This window comes from Hylobates moloch, unplaced genomic scaffold (assembly GCF_009828535.3).
Source record: "Hylobates moloch isolate HMO894 unplaced genomic scaffold, HMol_V3 SCAFFOLD_19, whole genome shotgun sequence".
Classification (NCBI taxonomy): domain Eukaryota; kingdom Metazoa; phylum Chordata; class Mammalia; order Primates; family Hylobatidae; genus Hylobates; species Hylobates moloch.
This window is the reverse complement of record NW_026652294.1, coordinates 74,774,056-74,797,856: the sequence shown is the minus strand read 5'-3', so window position 1 is coordinate 74,797,856 and position 23,801 is coordinate 74,774,056. Positions and strand designations below refer to the sequence as shown.

The window sequence follows — 23,801 nt, the reverse complement described above, 5'->3', positions numbered from 1 at the left end:
TGCTCATTGCTGCCTTGGCCTTCCTGTTAGGTTACAACATTGCTCTCAGGTTAGCTCAGGGGCAGGCTTGGGGAGGCCTGGGATTTTCAGAATAGTAGACAAGTAAACACGTTAATTTTATTAAAATCATCTTCAGCATGGCCTCAAGTGATATTTGGCTGCTTTAACCTGGGACACTATTATCTTTCACAGAAATAAATAAAAGTATTTTCAGGCAATGCTTTCCAATCAAGCTCTAGCTTATCTTTTCAACCTGAAAAGTTTGTTTCAATGAGGGAAGGCAACACTTCAGGAGAAGTGCAAGACTTGTATGTTCCAGAACTGCCATCTTCCCTGTTCATCTTCATGCTGTGCAAACTATCCTTCTCTTAGAATGTTATAAAGCATCATAAACTTGACAAGAATTTCCATTGCAAAACCATGACTTCTTCACACCACAAGTCCTCAATCGTTGTGGCTTCTGAAAGATTATGGTGTTCAATGCCAAATTTAACTGCCTCCTATTCTATGCTCATACATACTCCACGGGTTTCCATCAAAATATTTTTGTGATAAATTAATTTACTAGCACTTAAAGGTAGAAGTGCCTGACAATCATTAAACAAATATTTTCTTGATTTTGTATAATAGAACATAAAAGGGAATAACTCCAAGTACTTTTGCTATTTAGCCAAGTCTTAATCTTCATCAAATTGTCTTAACATTTCAGATTTTACATTTAACTAATGGATGAAGTTTCCTTTTGCACCTTTGGCATTTTTCATGGTTTGGCTTCTTTCCCTAGATCTAGGGCAAAGGTTTGCAGTGGATGTTAATATGCACTCCAGACAAGCACATTTCTAGAACTTTGAAAGAAAGGCTTACAATTTTTGTTTTATGATTTTTTCCCCTGCCCGGTTCTGCCTCTTGGTTTGTTGCCTACTCTGCAAAACAAAAGGCGTAACATTTTTTTAAAAGGAAGAAAGTTAGAAAGCAAAATCATACCTGAGGGAAGGAGGAATAAGGAAAGAAGTAGGGCCTGGGCACAGTGGCTCATGCCACCTCGGAGGCCGAGGTGGGTGGATCACCTGAGGTCAGGAGTTTGAGAACAGCCTGGCCAACATGGTGAAATCCAGTCTCTACTAAAAATACAAAAAATTACCCAGGTGTGGTGGTGCCCGCCTGTAGACCCAGCTGCTAGGGAGGCTGAGGCAGGAGAATTGCTTGAACCTGGGAGGCAGAGGTTGCCGTGAGCTGAGATTGTGCCACTGCAGTCTAGCCTGGTTGACAGAGTGAGACTCCATCTCAATTAAAAAAAAAAAAAAAAAAAGGAAAGAAGTAGAGAGGGTAAACTTTCACGGTGATAAGCTACCTGGAGAAGTAAAATTCTGGGAACAAAGTTGAGCAATATGATCATCTGGGTGTTTCAAGTGTTCTCAGAGTTATGGAAAATGTGGGTCAACCTGAAGACACTCCACTGATGGCTGGAGCAACTTAGGTATCCTTGGCCCTTAGGAGGCAAACCTACCACAGCCAGAGGCTCAAATTCCAGAGCTCAAAATCTTTTTGAGGACCAAATATAGAAAAGAGTCATGGACAAAAAGTGGACATTTGCTTGGAATGACAAAAACATTTCAAGCTGAACCTTAAAATATTTAAAACTCTAAAACTTTAAAAACACTACCAGACATATAAAAACAGACACCAAGACAAATGTGACAGTTTGGAAAATGAGCCATATGCTGTATGCTACATACAACAAAGGTGCTAATGTTTTCCATAGATATGGATAGCATTGCTTCCCAAACCCATTTCTGAGAGGATTAAATACAGCCAGACTAGCCCATCACTAGAAACCATTTATATTGTATGTTAGGTCATTTTTCAATCATTTCTAGTTAGCGTTGACTGTTGACTATTGGGTTCCAATCTTTCTTAGTAAGATCATAGATTTATGAACTGAAGTAGTAGGGGAATGCTTTATTGGCTGTTTAAAATTGTTTGCTAATTTAATGTGCTGAAATAAATGTTCATATATCAAATACTGAACAAATCAGACATATAAAAACAAAAGCTAGTCATGCTTTTTCATATATATATATATATATATATATATATAAAAAATACAAAATATTTATGTATGTGTTGGTAACACTGCACATTGATATATTTCATGTCTGTATATGAACCTGTACCTGAAACCTCTGTAAGTTTGGTCAACCCTTCTTAATCTCCCTGTGTCTCAAAACGCAGAGGCTATGTTGTCCCTAACAAACAGTAAGTGCTTAAAGCAACTGATAAAGGTCCAATGGGCCATCATTAAGACCCAGTTTTGATGACTGATGCTCTTGCAATATTTGCTTACTGCCCTTTCTCCCTGCATCTGAATCAACTGAGAACTGTCAAATTTAAAACACTGTACAAGGATGTCTTTCTTCCATTCCACTGCAATGCATCTGTAAATTTTAAATTCTAATGGCTTATTCATACTTTTCAAAAGAAAAAAACAGTCTGCTGCCAAACCTGGCTCTGGAATCAGAGGAGGGTGGGGGTGGTATCCGCAACCCACAGAAAATAGAAAATTCTCATTGTCTGGAATGTGGAGCTGGTAAATCTTTTTTTCATCTTCATAGCATGACTGTAAGAGTGTTCCATATGTAAGAACAATCACTAATTATGTTTGCATAAGTATATCACCATTACAGAGACTAGAAAATGCATAAAAATCCAGGCTGAGTAAAAGAAAAATAACTTCCTTATGGTATATTAATCTTTTCTTGTTTTTTTTTGTTTTTCACTACATACATGTAATTTTCCAAATATAGTCACCTACTATTCAAACCTAGGCAGATGGAAGGTGGTCTGGGAGTGTCATCCCATCTCCTTTCCCACAATGGTTGGCAAACATGAATGAACATTCTTATAAGTTGGTTTGCTGATGTGAAAATTTCCTTAGAGACCTGGGGCTTCCTTTTAAAACATAAAGATGACAACAACTGTTTCATTAAGAAATCCACATGTGGAAGTCAGTGTGGTGATTCCTCAGGGATCTAGAACTAGAAATACCATCTGACCCAGCCATCCCATTACTGGGTATATACCCAAAGGACTATAAATCATGCTGCTATAAAGACACATGCACACGTATGTTTACTGCGGCACTATTCACAATAGCAAAGACTTGGAACCAACCCAAATGTCCAACAACGATAGACTGGATTAAGAAAATGTGGCACATATACACCATGGAATACTATGCAGCCATAAAAAATGATGAGTTCATGTCCTTTGTAGGGACATGGATGAAACTGGAAATCATCATTCTCAGTAAACTACTGCAAGGACAAAAAACCAAACACCGCATGTTCTCACTCATAGGTGGGAATTGAACAATGAGAACTCATGGACATAGGAAGGGGAACATCACACTCCAGGGACTATTGTGGGGTGGGAGGAGGGGGGAGGGATAGCATTAGGCGATATACCTAATGCTAAATGACAAGTTAATGGGTGCAGCACACCAACAAGGCACATGGATACATATGTAACAAACCTGCACATTGTGTGCATGTACCCTAAAACTTATAATAATAAAATAAAATATAAAAATAATAATAATAATAATTGTACATTAAAAAGAAATCCACATGCAGCCTGCTACCTGCTTAAGGAGGAAACATTTCCTCCGAGTCTAAATCAAGCGAGTAAATGTAACATAACTGCGAGGGTTGGGTGCACTGAATTTCTGGCAGAAGTCCATAACTAAAAGAGGTAATGCATTATTTTATTTTATTTCTTTACGAGAAAAAACAATCTGCTGCCACACCCAGCTCAGGAATCAGAAGGGGTGGAGAGCAATTTGCAGCCCATTGATAAAGAACAACACAGATGATCTTAGGAAAATTTTTCTCACGTGAGCATTCCTTTTAACCAGAGTAAAAGGCCTAAAAAAGGGTAGTTGTGGTTGGCTTTGCCTTTGCTGTCTTTACCTGAATAGAGGTCAGGCCCGGGTCCAGGGGAGCGTCCCACGGTCCCTTCAGCAGCAGCATCTCTAGGGGAAGTGGCCGGCTGCAGGGGCTGCACGGTAAGGCAATCTGTGAGCAGGTCTGGATGGAGCTCTGTGCTGGACCGCAACTAACAGGAGAAAACGGAAGAGCCATCGATAAGGAAAGCTGGTCCTTGGAATATTTTCCTGGGAAGGCATCATGCTCTATCAGTGCAACTCAACCCACAAAAATTTATCAAGCAGCAACTACGGGTAAGGCACAGAGCTTAACAGAGTGTCAATAAAAGGGTCAGTTCTCCAATCCTAATAACACCTGGCAAGAGCTTCTGGAAAAATGTGGCTAGAGGCGGATTTGACTTCAGTCCTTGATATTTCCACTTCTGGCAACTCAGCTTCCTATTATACTTCCTTTTATTTGCTCCGTATCTTATCAGAACTTGTAACGATAACAACAACAAACTCAAGTAGATTTAGTCCATCTTGGAAAGTGCTTTTAAAATAGAAACACTGTCATGAAAACATCCCAGAGATGATTAAGAAATGCCCATTGAGATTTAACTCCTATAGATTTTCCATGAAAGGAAAATACTCAAGTTAAATTTTAATATATTATGGAACATGATTCAAAGATAAAACAATATGATTAACAGCAACAAAACTCCAACAGTAAGTTACATAAAAACAGAAAAATTTAGATCTTATACATTAAAGCGTTACATGTAAAAAAAAATCAAACAATAAAAAATGCTAAAATAAACTGTAGGTGAAAAGTTATCTGATCTTTCAATGAATAAGAATTTTTTAAGTGTAATTGAAATGGAAAAAACACAATATAAGATTTAGTGACATAAAAATATTAACATTCTGCTTGTACAAAAACATAATACCTTAAAAGCAATCTAGAAATATATTTGTTACAAATATTGCAAATGGTAATCATCTTTGGTATTTAAAGAGTGTGTGTATAAATGGATTTTATAAAGACAAGACTAAACCTTTAGATATAGAGCTAGAGTATGCTTATGCAGTCAACAAATATTTATTAAGTGTTTGTTACATACTTCTCTAGACCCTAGGAATACTGACTGCTTTTGTCAAAGTTAGACTCTAGATGGGGAAGCAGATGATGAACAAATAAAATACACACAACCTCAGACGGTGATAAATGCTATGGAGAAAAGTGATGCAGAGAAGCGAGACAGTGAGTAGGAATAAGGGATGGCAACTTTAGATAGGAGATCAAGGAAAGCCTCTTGAAGATGGCATTTGTAAAAAGCTCTGGAAGAAGTGGGGAATAAGCCGTGCAGACCTATGGGGGAAGAACCTGCCTACCCTGTGGTGTGCCTGGATGTTGTGCGGAGAAGTAAGAGTCAAGCAGGGTGAGCCTGGGGCCTGGGGAAGAGAAATAGAAGATGAAACCAGAGATAAAAGGTGGGGAGGTGGAAATGGGAAGGAGACGTTGGATAAAGCCTTGACTTGAACAGAAACCGTTAAAAAAGAAAAAAAGGAGAAACAGAAATGATAATAAACGTGAAAAATGTTCGCATACTTGCAAAGAAGTGCAATGTTAAAACGTCTTTTTAGGTGCTGAATTATCAAAAACTTAAAAAAAACAGTAGTAGTGAAGGTACAGTGAGAGAGGCATTGTTCAACAATGTTCATAGGAGTGAATATTGGTACAGTCTAGCTGGTATGTGGGAATATTTTTTCAAGGTCCATAATTGAAATAATTTGATTCTAGAACTTGTCTTAAGGAAATAGCCAGAGGTGTTAAAGCAGATTTGTACTCCCCCAAAATATACACACATATATATATATAATAATAAATAGCATTATTTATAGCAATACCTAATCGGAAATAGAACTTAAAATGTCTTAAATGTCCACAGATAGGGCTAATCAATGATTTTACCTCCACTTGATGGAATATTATGCAACCATTAAAATGATATTCATGAACATAAAAGCAAAACTCAAAGTTACATATATACAAAATGATAATTACATAAAAATACATAGATAAAATATCAGAAAGTAATATAATTGAACATTAAAACTGATTTTTGCTTTCAGTAGTACTATTATGAATTTATTTCCTTCCCTTTTTTAAAATCCTTTCTTCTGCTTTCTGTAAGGTCCTCTGAACAGGCTACACCATGGTTGAGCCATTGTGACCCCTGTGACCCACAGGTACAGGCCTCCTGGAGTCACAAAGCTTTGAGCAACAGGAGAACCACTAAAGAAGAAGAAACAGCTAGCTCCTGCCTTAACTGATTAACCGACCTTGCGACATTCCACCATTGTGATATGTTCCTGCCCTACCCTAAATAATCAATTGACCTTGTGATATCCTGCCTTGTGACCTCCCTCCACCTCCTGACTATGCACCTTGTGACATTCTTCCCCTGCCCGAAAAAACTGCCCCAACTGTACCTTTCCACTACCTATCCCAAACCTATAAAACCAGTTCCACTCCCACCACCCTTCGCTGACTCCCTTTTCAGACTCAGCCCGCTCGCACCGGAGTGAATAAACAGCCTTGTTGCTCACACTTAGCCTGTTTGGGTAGTCTCTTCAATTAGGCACGCACTTAATACTTTCCACATTTTCTACATTCCAATGATGTGCCAAAGCTGGCTTGCACCAATCTGAGGTGTCAATTTTGTGCGTCTTTTCCAAACTTTCCATGCAATGATGACAGACTGACAGCTTGAAATCGGTCATAGTGAAAATATTTACACCATGGAAACTGGCAATTCTACAAACAGGCTTTTTCATCTAAAGAGCTGGTTACTATATATTACCAGCACACACTACTGGCAATGATGATGACCAAATTTTGATCAGAAAGAAAGACAAACACACATATACACCAGTAAGTTACTATTCAGAGAGAAGTATTTCTTGGGTCTCAGATAGCTTTATAAAGAGACAAATACATGTCCAGGTCTTAGCCCAAGAATATGAAAGTGGCACAGTGACCCTAAATAGAGGGAAGGGACATTTAACACAGGTAGTGACTGAGACATAACTTTGTTGTAATTTCCCCAGCTGTGGCACATTGCAATCTCTGACCAGGACCGTCTGTATTAGTGCCTAACTCTTTCAGGACCTTTGGGAGGTATGTTTGTTATTTTGGTACTAACCTAACACATGCCGTGGAAGAAAAACTGGAAAAAAAAAAAAAAAATTCAAGGCTTGGAATGAGTTCTGGTGATCACTTGTAATTTACCTTCCATCATTAAAATCTGATCTGGGGTCCACATGTTTTACCAAGGGCAGACATGGATGCTTTTCTGCTTTCTATTACCAACTACTCTAGGGTTTTATAGCTATCAGTACCAATGAAGTCTCTGCAAGGAATTTCACGGCTAGGGTTACTCCTGGCATCAAAGACGGGCAATTCTTTCTTAGCTTCGCTAAATATTCATGTTTTCCAACGGTGTGAGTCCATACAACTTTGTGGTGAGAGTTAATTTGGTTTTCTCTGAGATTAGGCATGGTTCTAGAAAGGGCTTCTTAAACTGAACAAGCTTAGGAACCTTAAGTAAAATTTCCAAAGGAGAGCCGTATGCATAGAAATGTGGTCATGATATGGAAGTGTAATATCCCTCACAGATCTTCAGACCAGGAAAGGGGCTTTCAGATCCCTTGAGGTTTTTAAACATTCTCTAGTACAGGAATGATCTAAAGGGTGAGGCAGGAGGCACATAGCAGAATCTCTTGGGAGGGGTGTCTTTCAATGTAACATAGTTTTACATTTGGAATAAGAAGCCCAATTATTTATTAAAAAAATTGCATAATGTATATTTTACCAACATCTTCTTAGCTGTCAGGAATAGTTAAGAAGATAGAGGGAAATTTTTCAGTGACAGGAGGGAGGGTCTTTCATTGTGGTTCCCAATCTTGGGGATGTATGAAAATCACCTGCAGCGCCCCACCCCAGAGCTGCTGAGTCAGTAGGTCTGCGATGCGTTTCTAAGTTCCCAGGTGATGATGCTTCCACTGGTCTGGGGATTACACTTTTGGAACCATAAGTCTCTAAGAATTTTTATGAGGAGAAACTAATAGTTTTCTGTTTATGGAAAGAGGAAAAGAACTGTGGAAACAGCGAATTGTAAAAACCTAGCATTTTTTAATGTAGGAACAGAAACCTTACTATCTCATCTTCCTTGATTAGCTGTGACTAATAAAGATCTTTCTAAAGTAGTGACTCCGGGCCTCTGGTTAGCAGATACTAGGAAAAGTCACAGGAGGAGAGGATACCTACAAATGCCAGGAATGTCTGCAAGTCATTGGACTTGGAGATACTGGGAAGGTAAGTTCCAACTTATGCAGGGATGAATATGTCATGTTTTGTAGCTTGTTGTCATCTTAAAATATCTTGGCAATTTTCTAAGAAGCCTTCTTGGGACAGCTGGACCTTAAAAGTTTATGTTATCTCCTATGAGAAGTAACCATTAAGCCCAGGGCCATACACACGAAGAAATTCTTAAATTTCCTATGTAACACATCTGACTTTCTTCAGACTTCATAATGATAAATGGTTAAATGAGGCTCATTTCTTAAAAACAACTTGGATTGTATTTTCTTTCACAGGGATAAAAAAGGTTAAAAAAATTTCAATCTAGTTTATTACCTGCTCTTAGCAGAGAGCAAAGAACTTGCCCTTTACAAAGTCTTGACTGCTCGTTGCAGAGAAAAGTGGAATTTGAAATCACTGATTGTCAATTTACCTATTTCAAAGGACTGCTGTGTTGCATGACACCAAGGACCTTTGTTCACATCGTAATCTATGTGACCGGCGTTCCTGGAATCATTCAGCTCAGCTGCCCTAACCACACTCCATTGGTTCCAGAGTGGCTCTGCCCTGATGTATCCTTCTCATTCATTTGTTGAACAAATATTTATTGGGCCTCAACCATATGCCAGGCACTGTTCTAGGGGCCAGAAAGACAATAGCAATCAAAACAAAGAGTCCTTCAGAGAAGTTTACATTCTAGAGAAGTCAGATAATAAACAGTAAACTAATTAAATAAATGGTAGAGAAGGTGCCAAGTGCTACGGAAAAAAGCAAAAGAAGATAAAGGTAGATGAGATTGGGAGTGATAGGGAGAATTTTGACCTTTTTGAGAAGAGATATTTGAGGAAAGACTTGAGGAGTTGGAGAAATTAGCTAAGGCTGAAGAGCAAGAGAGTTCCAGAAGGAGGGAATTTCAAGGAGGTCAGCCTGGCCGGGGTGGGGCGTAACCCTGAGAGAGAAGGAAGAAATGAGGTCTGAGGTCACCCTGTGTTCCCCAATAAGTCTCTTAGTCTTGGTACAATAGGAAACTCTTACAGGGGCTCCACCATGAATATCCATAGCCTCATAGACACTTTATCTCCCCTTCGATAGCCCATATGAGCTGTGAGGTGTGACTACTGTGCCGGTTAGTTTTAGCTGTTAACGTGCTAGACTTTAGTATCCAGTTATTCAATCACTCATCTAGGTGTGTGACTGCTGTACTGTGGAATTCTGTTGATGGGCTTAACATCTACAGTCAATTGACTTTAAAAACAGAAGATTATCCCCTACAATCTGGGCAAGACTCATCCAAGCAGTGAAAGGCCTGAAGAGCAAAAGAAACTAAAGTTTCACTAAAAAAAGAATAAATTCTGCCTCTGGAATGCAGCATCAGTTCTTGCCCAAGAGTTTTCCGCCAGCCCTACAAATTTCTGACTTGTCAGCCCCCATAATCTCAGAAGCCAATTTCTTGAAATTATTATCTCTCTCTGCACTCGTACACACATAATATATATTTATCTTGGTGAGTCCCTTTTTCTGGAGAACGCTGACTGATACAGATACTATTACAATGTACTTTAAAACCACTACCATATGACGGTTTGTTTCAGGTCAGGAAGGAGAGAGTATCGTGCAGCTGAATCCCACAGAAAAGGGCTGGATGTGCATAGTCAACAGGAAACACTTTTAAACACTGCATGTCAAGTGAATAAGTATACACCAATCTCTACAGTGTGTTGGATACTGTGTGCCTCACAACTCTATGGAGTACATACTATTGTGACTTCCATTGTAGAGATGAGAAATCTAAAATAAATTACACAGCTACTAAATGTCAGGCTTGGATTTCGGTGTGTTAGAATCCCAAATTATGCTCTCAGACATTACATTATACTGGCTCATAAAACAGCCCACCCCCAACTTTCTCCTTGTGTCCACACCACACTACACTGCACAGGCTAACACAGTTTCTCTTCCTCTTATGACTCTTTTTTTTTTTTTTTTTTTTTTTTTTATATTTTTAGTAGAGACGGGGTTTCACCCTGTTAGCTAGGATGGTCTTGATCTCCTGACCTTGTGATCCGCCTGCCTCGGCCTCCCAAAGTGCTAGGATTGCAGGCGTGAGCCACTGAGCCCCGCCTGACTCTTTAATATTCTAGCCCGAAACCTGTCATTCAGAGCTTGTTCTAGGAGGGAAAGAACCTGGGTAGCCAAGTTCTCTGGAAAAGTCTCTAGCATACCTTATCACCACTGTGTATATTCTGACACCATGCCCTTTAGGGAAAGTGGTCTTTGTTGGAGTAGAGATTGAAGCAATAAAACATAATGGACCACTTCTGTTTGGTTTTCACTGTCCCCTCCCCTGCAGGTTTGTCACTTGGTTCCATCCTGGCCTAGTAACATGAATGCCCGCAATTGACAAAAATAAAGCATGGTGCTCATCATTCCTCACGATTTGCATCCTAAGCACACACACAGTGGTCCCAGGGCCCCATCTCCGTTCCCTTGACGATCACCCCTGGTTCTCAGGATGGGGCACTGTCATGGTAACTTTCTGATCCTGAATGAGATGATCTTGACCCAGGGAGTCAATGAACTCAGTATCCCCTGCTAAGACAGGATACCTCCCTTTACTCTTTCTCCTGATTCTGACTTCCTTCCCTTTCTCTTCCTCTTCCCATTCTTCCACTGTCATTTTTTTGGTCCTCACGCCTTCCAGAGAGCTCAGTCAGACTCTGCAGGGATGATGCCCACCTCTATCTACATGCTCCCCACATGCTATTTTAGATGTGGAAGTCAGGGAAGGCCTCTGTAGACTGGACTTTCTGGACTGAAACCTGAATGAAGCGAGGGAGCAAGATATGCAGAAAGGCATGAAATCTACCAAGGAAACAAACTGATGAGTTCTGAAAACAGTCACTGGAGAGCAGTGAGCAAGGGAGCAAGAGGAAGGGTGCAGGATGTAGGGCTAGAGAAATTGCCAGAGGTCAGATCATGTGAGGCCTCCAAACACATGAAGATCCAGTATTTGCTTTCCTCATAATGGTGAACCACGGGAAGTGTGTGAGCAGGAAAGAAAGTGGTTTATCTTATGAAAGATTCACTCTGATTACTGTGCAGAATACAGGAAGAGGACAAGTGTGTCTGGTTAGGGGCTATTACAACAACCTGGATGAAAGATGCCAACAGCTTAAGGGAACCAGAGGGGGTGAGAAGTTGTCCAGCTGAATTGCTCGACCTTCAAAAGTGCTCTTTTGAAGGTCGACCTGAATTCACTGTGTAATACGAGAGAAACACAGGAGGCAAGCATGGCCTTAAGTTTTGGCCCGAGGAACAGCAAAGGAGATCAGAGAAGGAGCAGGTTGGAGGTAAATCAGCAATTTGGTTTTGAATGTGTTAACACTGAGATGACTCCGGGACATCCAGGCGGAGAGAACCTGCAGGCACCTGCACACAGAGGGTGGGTTCACAGAGCACGATGGGGCCGGACCACGAATACCAACTCCTTGCTGCGTTTCTGCCTCAGGCTCTCGTCTCTCACCAATCCATCCTGTGCTATCAAATGGACTCTCCTAAAATTGAGTTTATCGTGCTATACTCAAGGTACAAATACCTTCATGTACTGCTTATCACGCAAGTCTCAAAAGGCTAAGACATTAAGCACCTCCATACTGACTGTACCACGTACCACGAATGCATATTTCCCCGGGTCCTGACAAGAGCCCATCTCACTGTCTGCAAACTTCCCACATAGTATATACTATTCACTCTTCCTGCCCGGAGCGGACTCCCTCCTCCTAATGTACCTCCTCCAAGATCCTGTTTATGACTCACCTCCTGAATGAAGCCTCCCCTGACCAGACCAGTCCACACTGGGCCTCTCAGGGTCCAAGAAGAACTGCAGAATCCACTTTCAACACTCCTGTGATTGGACATGTGCACTGGGGCTTTGTTTCTTGTTATAAATTTAATCTGTACAATTGTGTTGGTCAGTCCACGAGGGCCAGGCTGACTGCCTCTTAATCTTTTAAAACTCCACAGCAGCCAGCAGTGTGAGACCAGCATCATGGTAAATCATTTAATCACTAACTGCCGATTGGATTTGTAAGAAGGAGCCACAATTCTTCACGTAAAGGAAGCTACAATCTCTTAGTGAGTGAATACGTCTAAAATAGACAACGTGATCCTCTCATAACTTGCCTTCCTAATGGAGAATTTTCAAAGATTACAGGTGATATAAATGTGGCAGAAACTACTGATGCCCCGCCCAGCGCCCCTCTGATCCCTTTGATTAGCAATGTGCTGCCGTCCCTCAGCTTTGGTGTGTCCGTGCCCCAGCTTCTGTGTACTTTCGAGCCAATGGCTGGCATCCTCCAGCCCCCAAACACACACACACACACACACACACACACACACACACACACATTACTAAACAGTGCTCCTTTGCCTCAAAGTGATTGCTGAGACGTTATGTTCCAGAGCTCCTTGTAGGACTGGGCTAGGCTAAGACCACCTGAATTGGCACCCGTGCCTTGCTTTTTCTCCTTTCCCCATCCTCTCCTGAGTTCTCTTGCAAGTGCTTCCTTCATAAATCACCTGCACCTGAATCCGTGGCTCACAGTAGGCTTGTGGGGAAGCCAACTTAGCAAACATCTAAACTTCCTCTGATTTGGTTCAAGAATGTCGAGACGCAATCAGCAGCACTTAAAAGGATGCTCTGATGACATTCATTCATTTCTCTTCTGTACCTGCTTTGCCAGCTTTGTACAGCAGGAGTATGGAAACTAGATGTTTAATGAAAGTGGGGTGTTCTGAACCATCCTGGATAATACCAAAAGCCTAAGTGTGGAGACTAAACTAAAACTAAGACCTTAATTTGCCAGGACAATAAGGACTGAAATGGGCTTCAGAAGTCACTGTGTCCAAACCTCCATCTTATGCCCAACTTCCCTGACAGCAGCCTGTAAGTGGCTTGTCAGTCTTTGCTGCTTGATACTGTATAGTAAGGGGCAACGTCCTCATCTTGGTTGTTAGCCGCAATTTTAGACAGTGCCAGTTGTCAAAAAGACTTTTTGTGTATTGAATCCTAATCTGACCCTCAGAAACTATTAGAATTGCTTGAATCCTTTTATTCATACACCTGCAGGAAGGCTCATGGACATAGACTTGTGACAACTCTGAGTCTTGGAAACCAATTTGTGAGCCTCTGAGTGTTAGTGATTCTGATCTTCAAGGAACTACTTTAGGGCTTAATTTCCCAACCTATCCAGGTGCAAGTAAACAAATTGGCTCTTTCATTTTTATACAATCTCCCATTATGAAATATTTGTTTAAAATGATAGTTTTTCAACCTTAATAGTGAAATCACCTATCAAGGTTTGACAAGGTTCCTGCATGCTGAAATTTGAGCTGCTTCCCTAACAATGTGGGGATTTTTTTCTAATATATAAAAACAAGGCACCATCAATTGTGATTTGTATTTGTTTTTTTTTTTTTTTGTACAGGATTATTCTGTTAATGTTTATAAGCTCTTGTAACAAGAGATGGAAATTTTACTCCCATCATTTTCTCATTTCAGATATGATTGAATAATCGTCCAAGATTAAGTGAGTCAAGTGGAAATAATTAGGAAAGGGAAAAAGGCCCAGATTCTTCAATTTTCAGTTCCATTACATTTTATTCTAGGAGCAAAGGCATTCTGTTAGTCTGAAGCAAGACACACTTCCAAAGAAAACGAGGCACAATCAAAGGCCTTTTGTTTTCCCTTTCTCCAATGAGCACATCCATCTGGGCCATGCATGTTTATGCATCACCTTGTAGGGATCCCTTTGTTCTCCAGAAATCAAATGCCACCAAAATATGTTCCTGAAGAAACGAAGCCAGAAGGAAAGACAGTAGGATTTTTTTCCCAGAGGGTTAAGCTTTATTACTAGAACATTCTCATCAAGTGTTCTCTGTGACACTTCAGGCAATGTGGATCTTGGGAAATTAACTCATTGCCAAAAGGCTTAAAAATAATTACAATGAATTAACCTATTATATTAATTACAATTAATTTTCAGTTGAACCTAAGAATTCCATCTCTAGGGGATTCCTTAGCACTGACATGTAGGAAGTGGCTTTGGCATATGATAGGTAATTAATCTCTAAAAATCTGCTATCAAATTCATTTCCTTTAGGAATGACCAATTTGCAAAGAGGACCACTTCGCAGAGAGAAACGAGAGTGAAGACTCAGAGAAATGGCATTGGGAGAAATCTCTTTGGGAACATAAGTGTCCAGTTGGGTGTTCTGAACATCTGTATAGGGGATACCTATTTAGTTAGCAGTGACTCCAAAGGCCCAAAATTTTATCCATAGCTGATTAATGAACACTCCAAAATATGTGAATGGGTACACATGCTGGGGTATATCTCAATAAGATCACAAAAAATCAGTGTCACTACGGACACAACAAAACTAATGATTATTTAGTAAAAAACGATTTATGGAAATTGTTCAAAGAAACATAGAATTTCAGAGCAAAAAGGAACTCTGTAGCAACACTATCCAGTTGAAATTTCTGTGATGATGGAAAGGTTCTGCACTGCACTAATTGGTAGCCACTAGCCACATGTGATTAATGAGCATTTGAAATGTGGCTAATGCAACTGAGGAACTTTTAATTTTATTTAATTTTAATTAATTTAAATTTAAACTTACAGTAATGAAGTGCACAGCACTACTGCATACTCTGGTAGCAGTCCAGCCTTTGTCTAAATCCTGTTGATGACAGGCAACATCCTTCCTTACCATTAAGCACCCTCCATTGTTAAACAGAGCTCATCATTTAAAAAGTTTTGCCTCAAGTTGAACTATAATCTGCCAACTATAGATCCACCCCCCTGGGGTTGATTCCTCACCTCCTCCCCCAGACCACACAGAATAACTGCTCACGGTCTTTTACCGTTTTTTAGTATTTGAGAAGCTTCAAAATGCTGTAGTATCACAGAATTTCAGCCATGGAAGGGGCATGGTTTAGCTTCTTTGTTGAACCTCCCCCCTTAGCAGCTTTTTCTCCAGGCTGAAAAAATTTTGTTTTGTTATTTATTTATTTTCAGACAGTCTTGTTCTGTCACCCAGGATGGAGTGCTGTGGTGCGAACATGACTCACTGCAGCCTCAATTTCCTGGGTTCAAGCAATCCTCTTGCTTCAGCCTCCTAAGTAGCTGAGACCACAGGCATGGGCCACCACATCCAGCTAATTTTCAATAATTTTTTTAGAGACAGGGTCTCACCATGTTGCTCAGGCTAGTCTCAAATTTCTGGACTCAAGCAATCTTCCCACTTTGGCTTCTCAAGGTGCTGACATTATAGGCGGGCCAAGTTTTTTATACAGGTAAGAGGACACTTAGGTAGAAAGAGCTTGAGGCTCTTTAGTTCAACTACTGTGTGATACTGGGCAAGTATATTCACTTTCCTGAGTACAGTTTCCTTTCTGTAAAATAAGGATAATACCATTTAGTGATCTTGGCTGCTTTGAGAACTAAATCAGGTAAGACAGAGAAAGCATCTAACACTGCTTGGCACACAGAAGTCAGTTACTAAAACGCCAGTCCCTGCTCTTTCATATAACATGTTATTCCATTCAGCACCTTAATTACTCTCAATACTGAAGCTCAATGGCCTACGTGTAAATGACATCCAAATATTAACAGCGCTAACCAGCTGTCTGACCAGGACAGAATAAATACAACAGAACAAACATATCCCTTATTCTAGACTTTCTGTCTCTATTCATACAACCTAGTTAATAGCTTTTTAAAATCCATCTTTCTTCCTTCCTTCCTTCCTTCCTTTTCCTTCCTTCCTTCCTTCTCCTTCCTTCCTCCCTTCCTTCCACACATATTTCTTGATTCTGTACCACGTACCCCAAACTACGCTAGGCCCAGGAGATAAAGTGGTACAGAAGACAACTGAAGTTCCCTGCTCTCAGAGTTTACAGTGTGTCATGCATAAAGGTCATCATCAAGTGAAATCCTTAGATCTTTTTCTATATGTTATGCTCTTTGTTTCTGATGGCTCTTTATCCTCGAGGCTACCTTTCTAAAGCTGCATTGCTGTTGAGTGGTACAGAACCTCTTCTTGGCTACATTCAACTCAAGCACTCAGCTGGCTACCATGTACCCTTCTTCAGTGCCTTGTGAAAGCTTGATTAAAACATTATCTGGCATTAAGGATGATGTTAAATGTCTGCCTCAAAGTAAGTTATCTAAAAAAATTGTCTCTACCCTATGAATTACACCACAACATTAGCAACCACTTATAATAGCCTATCCACAATATGGATCATAAAATATAAGACCCAGACTACGTGGAGTTGAATTTTTGTATCCTTACTAATGAAATGTTAGACAACTGTGAGAAAGTTGTTTAACATTTCTTTACCTTGGTTTTCTTTGTAAGATGTGGACAATAATGGCACCTAATTTATAAGGCTGTTGTTAGGGATAACATGAGATAAGAAAGCATTTCACCAATACATGATATATAATCAATGTTAAACACATGCTGCCATTTCTATTATTATTTTTATTAACATTCAGTGTAGAAGCACTGTTATCACTCCATAACATGCACTCCTGTTTTCCTTTTTCTCCCGCCCACTTTTTGGGATGTATTTTCTCTTTCTTTATCAGCTTCTTCCTTTTGTGTACCACAGTGTGGCAACATGGCAAGGGGAAAAGGATGGAGACTTTGGGGTCAAATAGATACAGGTTCATATCTCAGCTCTGCCCCTACTGTTATGTGGCCTTTGGCAAGATAACCTCTCAAGACTTCAGAACCTTCCTCTGTAAAATGGAGTGATAACATTAACTCCGTAGGCTTATAACAGAATTACGAGGTGACCTAAGGACAATGGCTCTTGTTGCATATAATTAATTTTCTTTTTTACTCAAGAAGAGGCTATTGTGTACATTAAGAGTGAGACCTTTGTTAGTAACACACTGGGCTCTTGCTTATTAGCCTCACAACTAGCGTCCCGGGGCAGTCTCCTAATCAAGATATGAGCACAGTTTTCAAGGATGCATAGCGCCCTGGAATTATTCTATCTCAGGAGAATGTAGCCAGTGTTCACCCTCTTGGAAGAGACTAAAACATATTAGAAACCAGAATCAACAACAAAACTTTTTAGAGCACTCTGGGAATGTTAATACTTCATTCAGATGTCCTTTTACCAAAATCTGTCCCACCATCTAGCTATGCTGGATAGAGTTGGGGAGCTGAGGTTCAAAAGGATGTTGAAATCAGAAAGGCATGCAACTTGTAATTTTTGTATTGTTACATTTGTAAAAACATAATTTTCTTCTTAAGTCAATATTTTTCTAAAACTGACACTGAGAATCTTACATTTTTTTCTAACTGGAAAATGATATACAAATGACACAGTCAAAGGTGAATTCAAGCTGCATTCAGAGGTACGTCTTAAAAGCAGAAGACTAAACTGAAGAAGGCATTCTTCTTTTTTTAGAAAAACAGAGAAATGTTAATACGGAATTTCACTTTGCCATGAAAAACATCCCCCTTCACCCTTTGGGGCCTGGTTATGGGGTTGTGAAGACTCAAAGCAAGATGAAGGGTTTACTTTTATCACAGCTTCATAAATTCCTCTGACACTGGTTCACTGCACTAATGTGACCACACACATTCCATCCCATCCATTCAAGTGTAGCATTTTTCTTTCTATTCAAGTATTCTCAGGATTTAATTAAAGCAGCCAGCTATCTAGTAATTACTTCCCCCGTCCATCTTACCAGCTCCGTATTGTTTTCCCTTGAATTGGTTTCTGACTACAGCCCCTGCCTATGTTACAGCTTAGGAAGTGTGGGGAGGGACTCACTGTAAAAGTCAGTGGATCTCATTTTCTTCTGCCTTTCATTTAATTAAAACAGATTGAGTGGAGAAGATTTAAGGCTGACTTTCATGTGCATGAGTGTTTGGACAATTTTAAAAATACCTACTTCTAAAAGTTGAAGGCTGTCGTTTCAATGGAGAGCACTTGCTTTTTGCTCTCCCATCCATTCTATACTCAACAGTCAGTTTAGTTTTTCTCCTCATTCAAAGCCCTTCAGTGACTCTCCCCTAAACATTACCTACAGCTCAAATTCATGGGCTTTAACATGCTGGCTCTCACCTAGCTTCATGTGGCTTCATGTCCCATGATGGAGGTCACAAAGAGCCAAGACGTTCCTGTAATCTTTGTTTATTCTCATTCATGTCTCATGCTGTACTTCTGGCGACAAACCTCCCTCATCTGGAGTCCCCTTTTCTCTGGACTCTACATATCTACAATAAATTCTGCATATTCTCCAAGGTCCAATTCAATGTCACTTGTCCCGTGAAGTTTTCCCAGGCCTTTCCATTCCAAAGTAATTTTATTCTTTTTCATATTTAAAAGCAATTTCTCTTCATCTTGCTGTTGGCACTTGTGGTTTTCTACATTTTATAATAGCTATTTAGAAATTATATCAATATGTGCGGACATCATAAAAGACAAAAAGGGCTTTATAAACAACCCTTGAGTGTTTGATCATGCAACCTAAAACAGTCCTTCTTTTCACATGAAAGGTACTCTATAAATGTTTAGGGAATGTGTGAACAAGTAAATGAATGAATGACAAATGAGTCAATGGCTGCTGAGTATTTATTAATCCATGCTTAACCTTTAGGGTAGGCCCCAAAGACAAATGAAATCATGCCACATGCAACATCAGGGGAAGAAAAGAATGGGGCGGTTTAAGTATGCCTAAATTATCAATTAAGAATAAAATGGTAAACAGCCAAGTGAAATTAAACAGAAGTTTGTTTTAAAAAGACACTTGGGTAGTTTGTTTCTTTCTTTCTCTTTTTTTAGAGACAGTGTGTTTGCTTTGTCACCCAGGCTGGCGTGCAATGGCGTGATCAGAGCTCACTGTATCCTTAAATTCCTGGGCTCAAGCTATCCTCCCATCTCAGCCTCCTGAGTAGCTGGGAATACAGCTGTACACCACCAAATCTGGCTAAGTTTTTTGGGATTTTTGGATTTTTTTTTTTTCGAAGTCCTGGGCTCAGGTGATCCTCTGGCCTCGGCCTCCCAAAGTGCTGGGATTATAGGCATGAGCCTCTGCGCCCAGCCAAAGTTTCTTTCTTTATAATATTCAACCCACATTCATGCCAAATTTCACTAGATAACACTATTCACATTTATATGTTGCCTCTTGGGATATGTAAATGAGCAATCCTTCCAATAGAAAATGCTAATTCACTACATTATACTTCATATCTCTCATTCATCTGGAAGGGCTGGGAACAAATCCAATTTTCCACCTTGCTTCTAAAGATTCAATGTCTAGTGTAAATTTGATAAGTAGAAAACAGAAATTTCAAGCTGATTAGGTCCCAAATTATACATTCCAGTCCCCTGTTTGACAGACTACACAGCCAAGATGAGAACCTTCATCTTCTGAGCACGGATTGAGTAAGTGACCAGCTGGTAAACCTGATCACGCTGGTCCTGCTCCACATCCAGTCTTTAACACTGCCCCAAAGTCTTTTCCCCTGATGTGATGCCACCGAAGTAAAGAGCTTGCCCGAGGTGTTATTTTCGTCAATGCACAGAATTACTGTCAGTAATTTCCCTCTTCTTTTCTGAGGACTGTATGTCTTAGAGCAATGCATGAATCACATGACCTTTTGATGCTCTGGTGAAATAAAGCTCCTCTCCTTGGTCATCAGAAAGGAGGCCTGGCTTGGAGAAGTGCCTCAGGGTGAAGCCCAAGACAGGGACTAGACTCTCCCAGAGCCTTCCTGTAGCCTGTGTAGACTCTGCCAAAGTCATCTTCATGTTTATCATCTACCATTCCTCCTTCAGGTACTGACACCATTCTGTATTTCTTCTTATCATCCACCCCCTCCAATTATCCCAGTCCCCTCTCAAAAAAACAAAATTCCATCCCAGAAATTCAGACTAGAAAGTCAAAAATCTAAGGAAAGTGTCGCAAGGATGATGAGGACTGTAAGTGGCTGCTCACGGTATCCAGATTCCACCTCAGCAGCACTGTCCAAGATTGCATTAGTCTTGGTGGTTCTGACAGAATGGGGAGAAACAATACCGGGTCAAGAGGAGGAATCAGGAACAGGTATTATCAACCTTGCACGTTGTCCTCTAAGTTAGAGGACAGGATAGTATTTTTCTTTTCCAGATGCCCTGTTATCTGCAGGTTTTAGCTTGTATACTTTTGTTCTTGAGGTCTACAAGAAACTCCAGGCTCAGCGGTCTGCTGTGTCTAACTCCATTTGCAAATGCTCCAGCCTTCATGATGTTGCCTGTCTGTCATAATTATCAGCAGCCCCCTGGAAAGATGCTATTACTGGAAGTAATTTCACATTCTGACATGGCAGGAAGCTAGTACAAGTTGCAGGTACCTCAGATCTCTGCAAAGAGCCATGTAATGCTGGTAACTTTAAGTTCACTAGAAATAAATTTATCAAAGAAATACTCTCACATATATATGCTGAGGGAAGGAAAAATGCCATAAAAACCATCTCTCTCTTTCTTCCCCAACCATCCTCCAAAGAACTAGGGAAGACAAGTCAGTGTGGGGGCCATATTTTTTATCTGACTTAAAAGAAAGAAAATCAGATTTCTTAAAAAATCAGAAATTAACAAGTAGAACAAGTCTTCTAGTCCATGTGGAAGAAAATCTTAGAAACAAAGAGTAGAAATATTAAGGAATAATAATCAATTCTTCTGAGAATGCTGTTTTACTGTCCATAGAAACTAAAGCCTGTGCTTTTTAGCAGAAACCCAAGAGTCTGTTGACAATAGAAAGCACATGCCTTTGTGAAACTCCCATAGTAATCGAACACCAAGGAAAGGTAGTATGTGAAATACGGGCAACTTAATTTTTCCCTAGCATCACGAAGATCAAAAGAATATCTCTATTCTACCAAGGAGACACCGCAAGTCTTCTACCTCCCCACTGGGGGACCAGGCAAATTCCTTGATTTCTCATGTCATTACCACAGCCTGAAATGATGTAACAATAACAGCAAACCAGGGTGTCCCCCTGCGCCAACTCTCTAATCAGGTTCAAAGTATGTTTTGTTGGTTCTCATTGACGCCACTCAAAGGAACTGGTCACTCGTGGTCTCAAAAGTTTTACAACAAATTGTGTGATTAAATTCCTTAAACACGTCTGTCCATTACTAATCCTCTTTTGCCAACATCCCTTTCAGAGAAAAATTGCAGCGCTGCATGGTGCCTGATTTATATTTCATTTTGAGAACAGGAAGTAAAAGGATTAAAGTTAAGGATTAAAACACTTACTCTTTACCGGATTTTTTCTTCTCCTCCCGAATGGCTTCCTGATTGCCATGGTTACTGTTCACTGGTCCTTAGCCCTGAATGCACATCTCTTTGCATTAATAAAATATTTTAAATGAGACTTCATGGAAAACAATAGGAAAAGTAGCTTTAAGTTCAATTGCTCTTGAAAAAGCAGGTAAAAATTTTTAAAAATCCTTTTTCTTTGTCCTTTTACTAGTATATTCAAGAGGGAAACTTGAACTAAAAGACAGCACAGGGAGTGTAAAGATGTACAATGCAAAATCAGAGTTATTCAGCAAGGGCACAAAGAGATAACTCTGAGATAGTGAGTTGGTCCTTAGCTTACAAACCGGTGTTTGTAGGAAGATTAAGGGTCCCTGGGAATTTCTCAAATGTTGCAATACCACAGAACATTTAGAAGGCAAAAATGCACGTAAATGCAGTGTTGCAATTCCAAATTGGAAATACTAGCCAGGAAATGAAAAACTGAGGTTTTCACTACCACAAAGTTAACTTAACCATAACAATGTAAATATCATTGCTTTGTATCCAAGTTGCTGGTGTTCCTGGTACCAGCATGTCATAGGAGTGTGGCCAAAGGGGCAACACCACGAACAGCATGTGCTGTCAGAGCTGAAGATGTTTGCATGAACAGTGCACTCAGCTGAGGCCGAGTTAGGCACCCAGAAGAAAGGGGGACATTGACAAGTGAGCAAACACAACTCCATTTGAATTGTTCCTCTAAAAACACTCCATTGAAATTCATTTTAGAATATACTGCCTACATTCCTTTAGAAAGCCAAGGAAAACTGAGGAGATGGAACATAATAAAACTCCTTTTTAACTTCTATTCTTAAAGCCCAATAGCAGGATGAGCTCGGGTATAAATTGTGAAGTGACTTCTAAAACACTACTCCATTTTTTTTTTCAATGCTCTCTACTTCCAAGTTCTTCTCTGCCTTGTCATCTATTGGTTTCAAGTTATTCCTTTATTCCCCAGGGCCCCACTGAAATGACCTCACCCAGGTCCAAGTATACTCTATTTCTGACTTCTTTCAACCCCATGTTCCTTTTGAAACCACCATTCCTGTATAGTAGCCATAGAAAATGGACATAGTTGCCCCTTGAAAACTGGTAATTGAACCCACATTGAGATATTAACGGGAGTGAAGGGACGGTTGCACTGCCTTTGCTATACAATGAAAAAATAACTAATAGGGATCTTCTGGAGATAATCCTATAACTGAAAAGAATGATTGTAATGGCGGCAATTTTATGCTTTGTAGAAGGCTAGTGCTAAGAATAATTTCAGGTGGGGGTGGTGAGGAACATCTATCAAATCATGAGATAACTGATGGCACTCATGGGCAGGACTGTAGAATCTCAAACAAATGTGGACGAAAATGTTTAGGGCTAAATGCAGACTGGCAAGATAGAGTAATGTCTTTCAAATATCCATGTTCCCTCTTTCCTGGTTTCAGTCTTTTCTTTTGGAAACTACTTTTATTTCAGGACTATTCTGAATATTTAGGGTCATTTGAGGGCAGGCTGGGATTAGTGTTTGGCTGTCTTTGCACATTTGCAATTAAGAAGGACCAACAGGAACCTCACATTGAGAGGCAACTCTCCATAATGTGTCTTGTGAGCAGGGAGGAACACTGACAACCTTTCTGAACTATCTTTTCAAAGATGCTTTGAAAAACCATGACCATGTCTCCCTCCTGATCAAAAGGCAAGCATGCTTATGTCCATTATAAAAGATTCAAATGCCCTAAGCTCAGAATTTCCCTCTTGTAATACAACCTAGTGCCTGGCCCTCTTCATGGTACCTTATGGGAACAAGGACTTAAACTAAAACTGGCATAAGAAAATGACGGCCGGGCGCGGTGGCTCACGCTTGTAATCCCAGCACTTTGGGAGGCCGAGGCGGGTGGATCACGAGGTCAGGAGATCGAGACCACGATGAAACCCCATCTCTACTAAAAATACAAAAAAATTAGCCGGGCGTGGTGGCGGGCGCCTGTAGTCCCAGCTACTCGGAGAGGCTGAGGCAGGAGAATGGCGTGAACCCGGGAGGCGGAGCTTGCAGTGAGCCGAGATTGGGCCACTGCACTCCAGCCTGGGTGACAGAGCGAGACTCCGTCTCAAAAAAAAAAAGAAAATGACGATGCTCTGGCTATCAC

At 40.3% G+C, this 23,801-nt stretch overlaps 1 protein-coding gene across 2 annotated transcripts in view; it reads right to left on the bottom strand.

Annotated features, from left to right (window-relative positions):
* The window catches only part of GLIS3 (GLIS family zinc finger 3), a 492,055-nt gene that overhangs the window by 69,216 nt on the left and 399,038 nt on the right, over window positions 1-23,801 (bottom strand). For both annotated transcript variants that reach the window (XM_032138518.2, XM_058431727.1), the window contains exon 6: window positions 3,969-4,113. In XM_032138518.2, coding sequence (XP_031994409.1) covers window positions 3,969-4,113 — 145 coding nt within the window. The remainder of the gene's footprint in view (window positions 1-3,968; window positions 4,114-23,801) is intronic.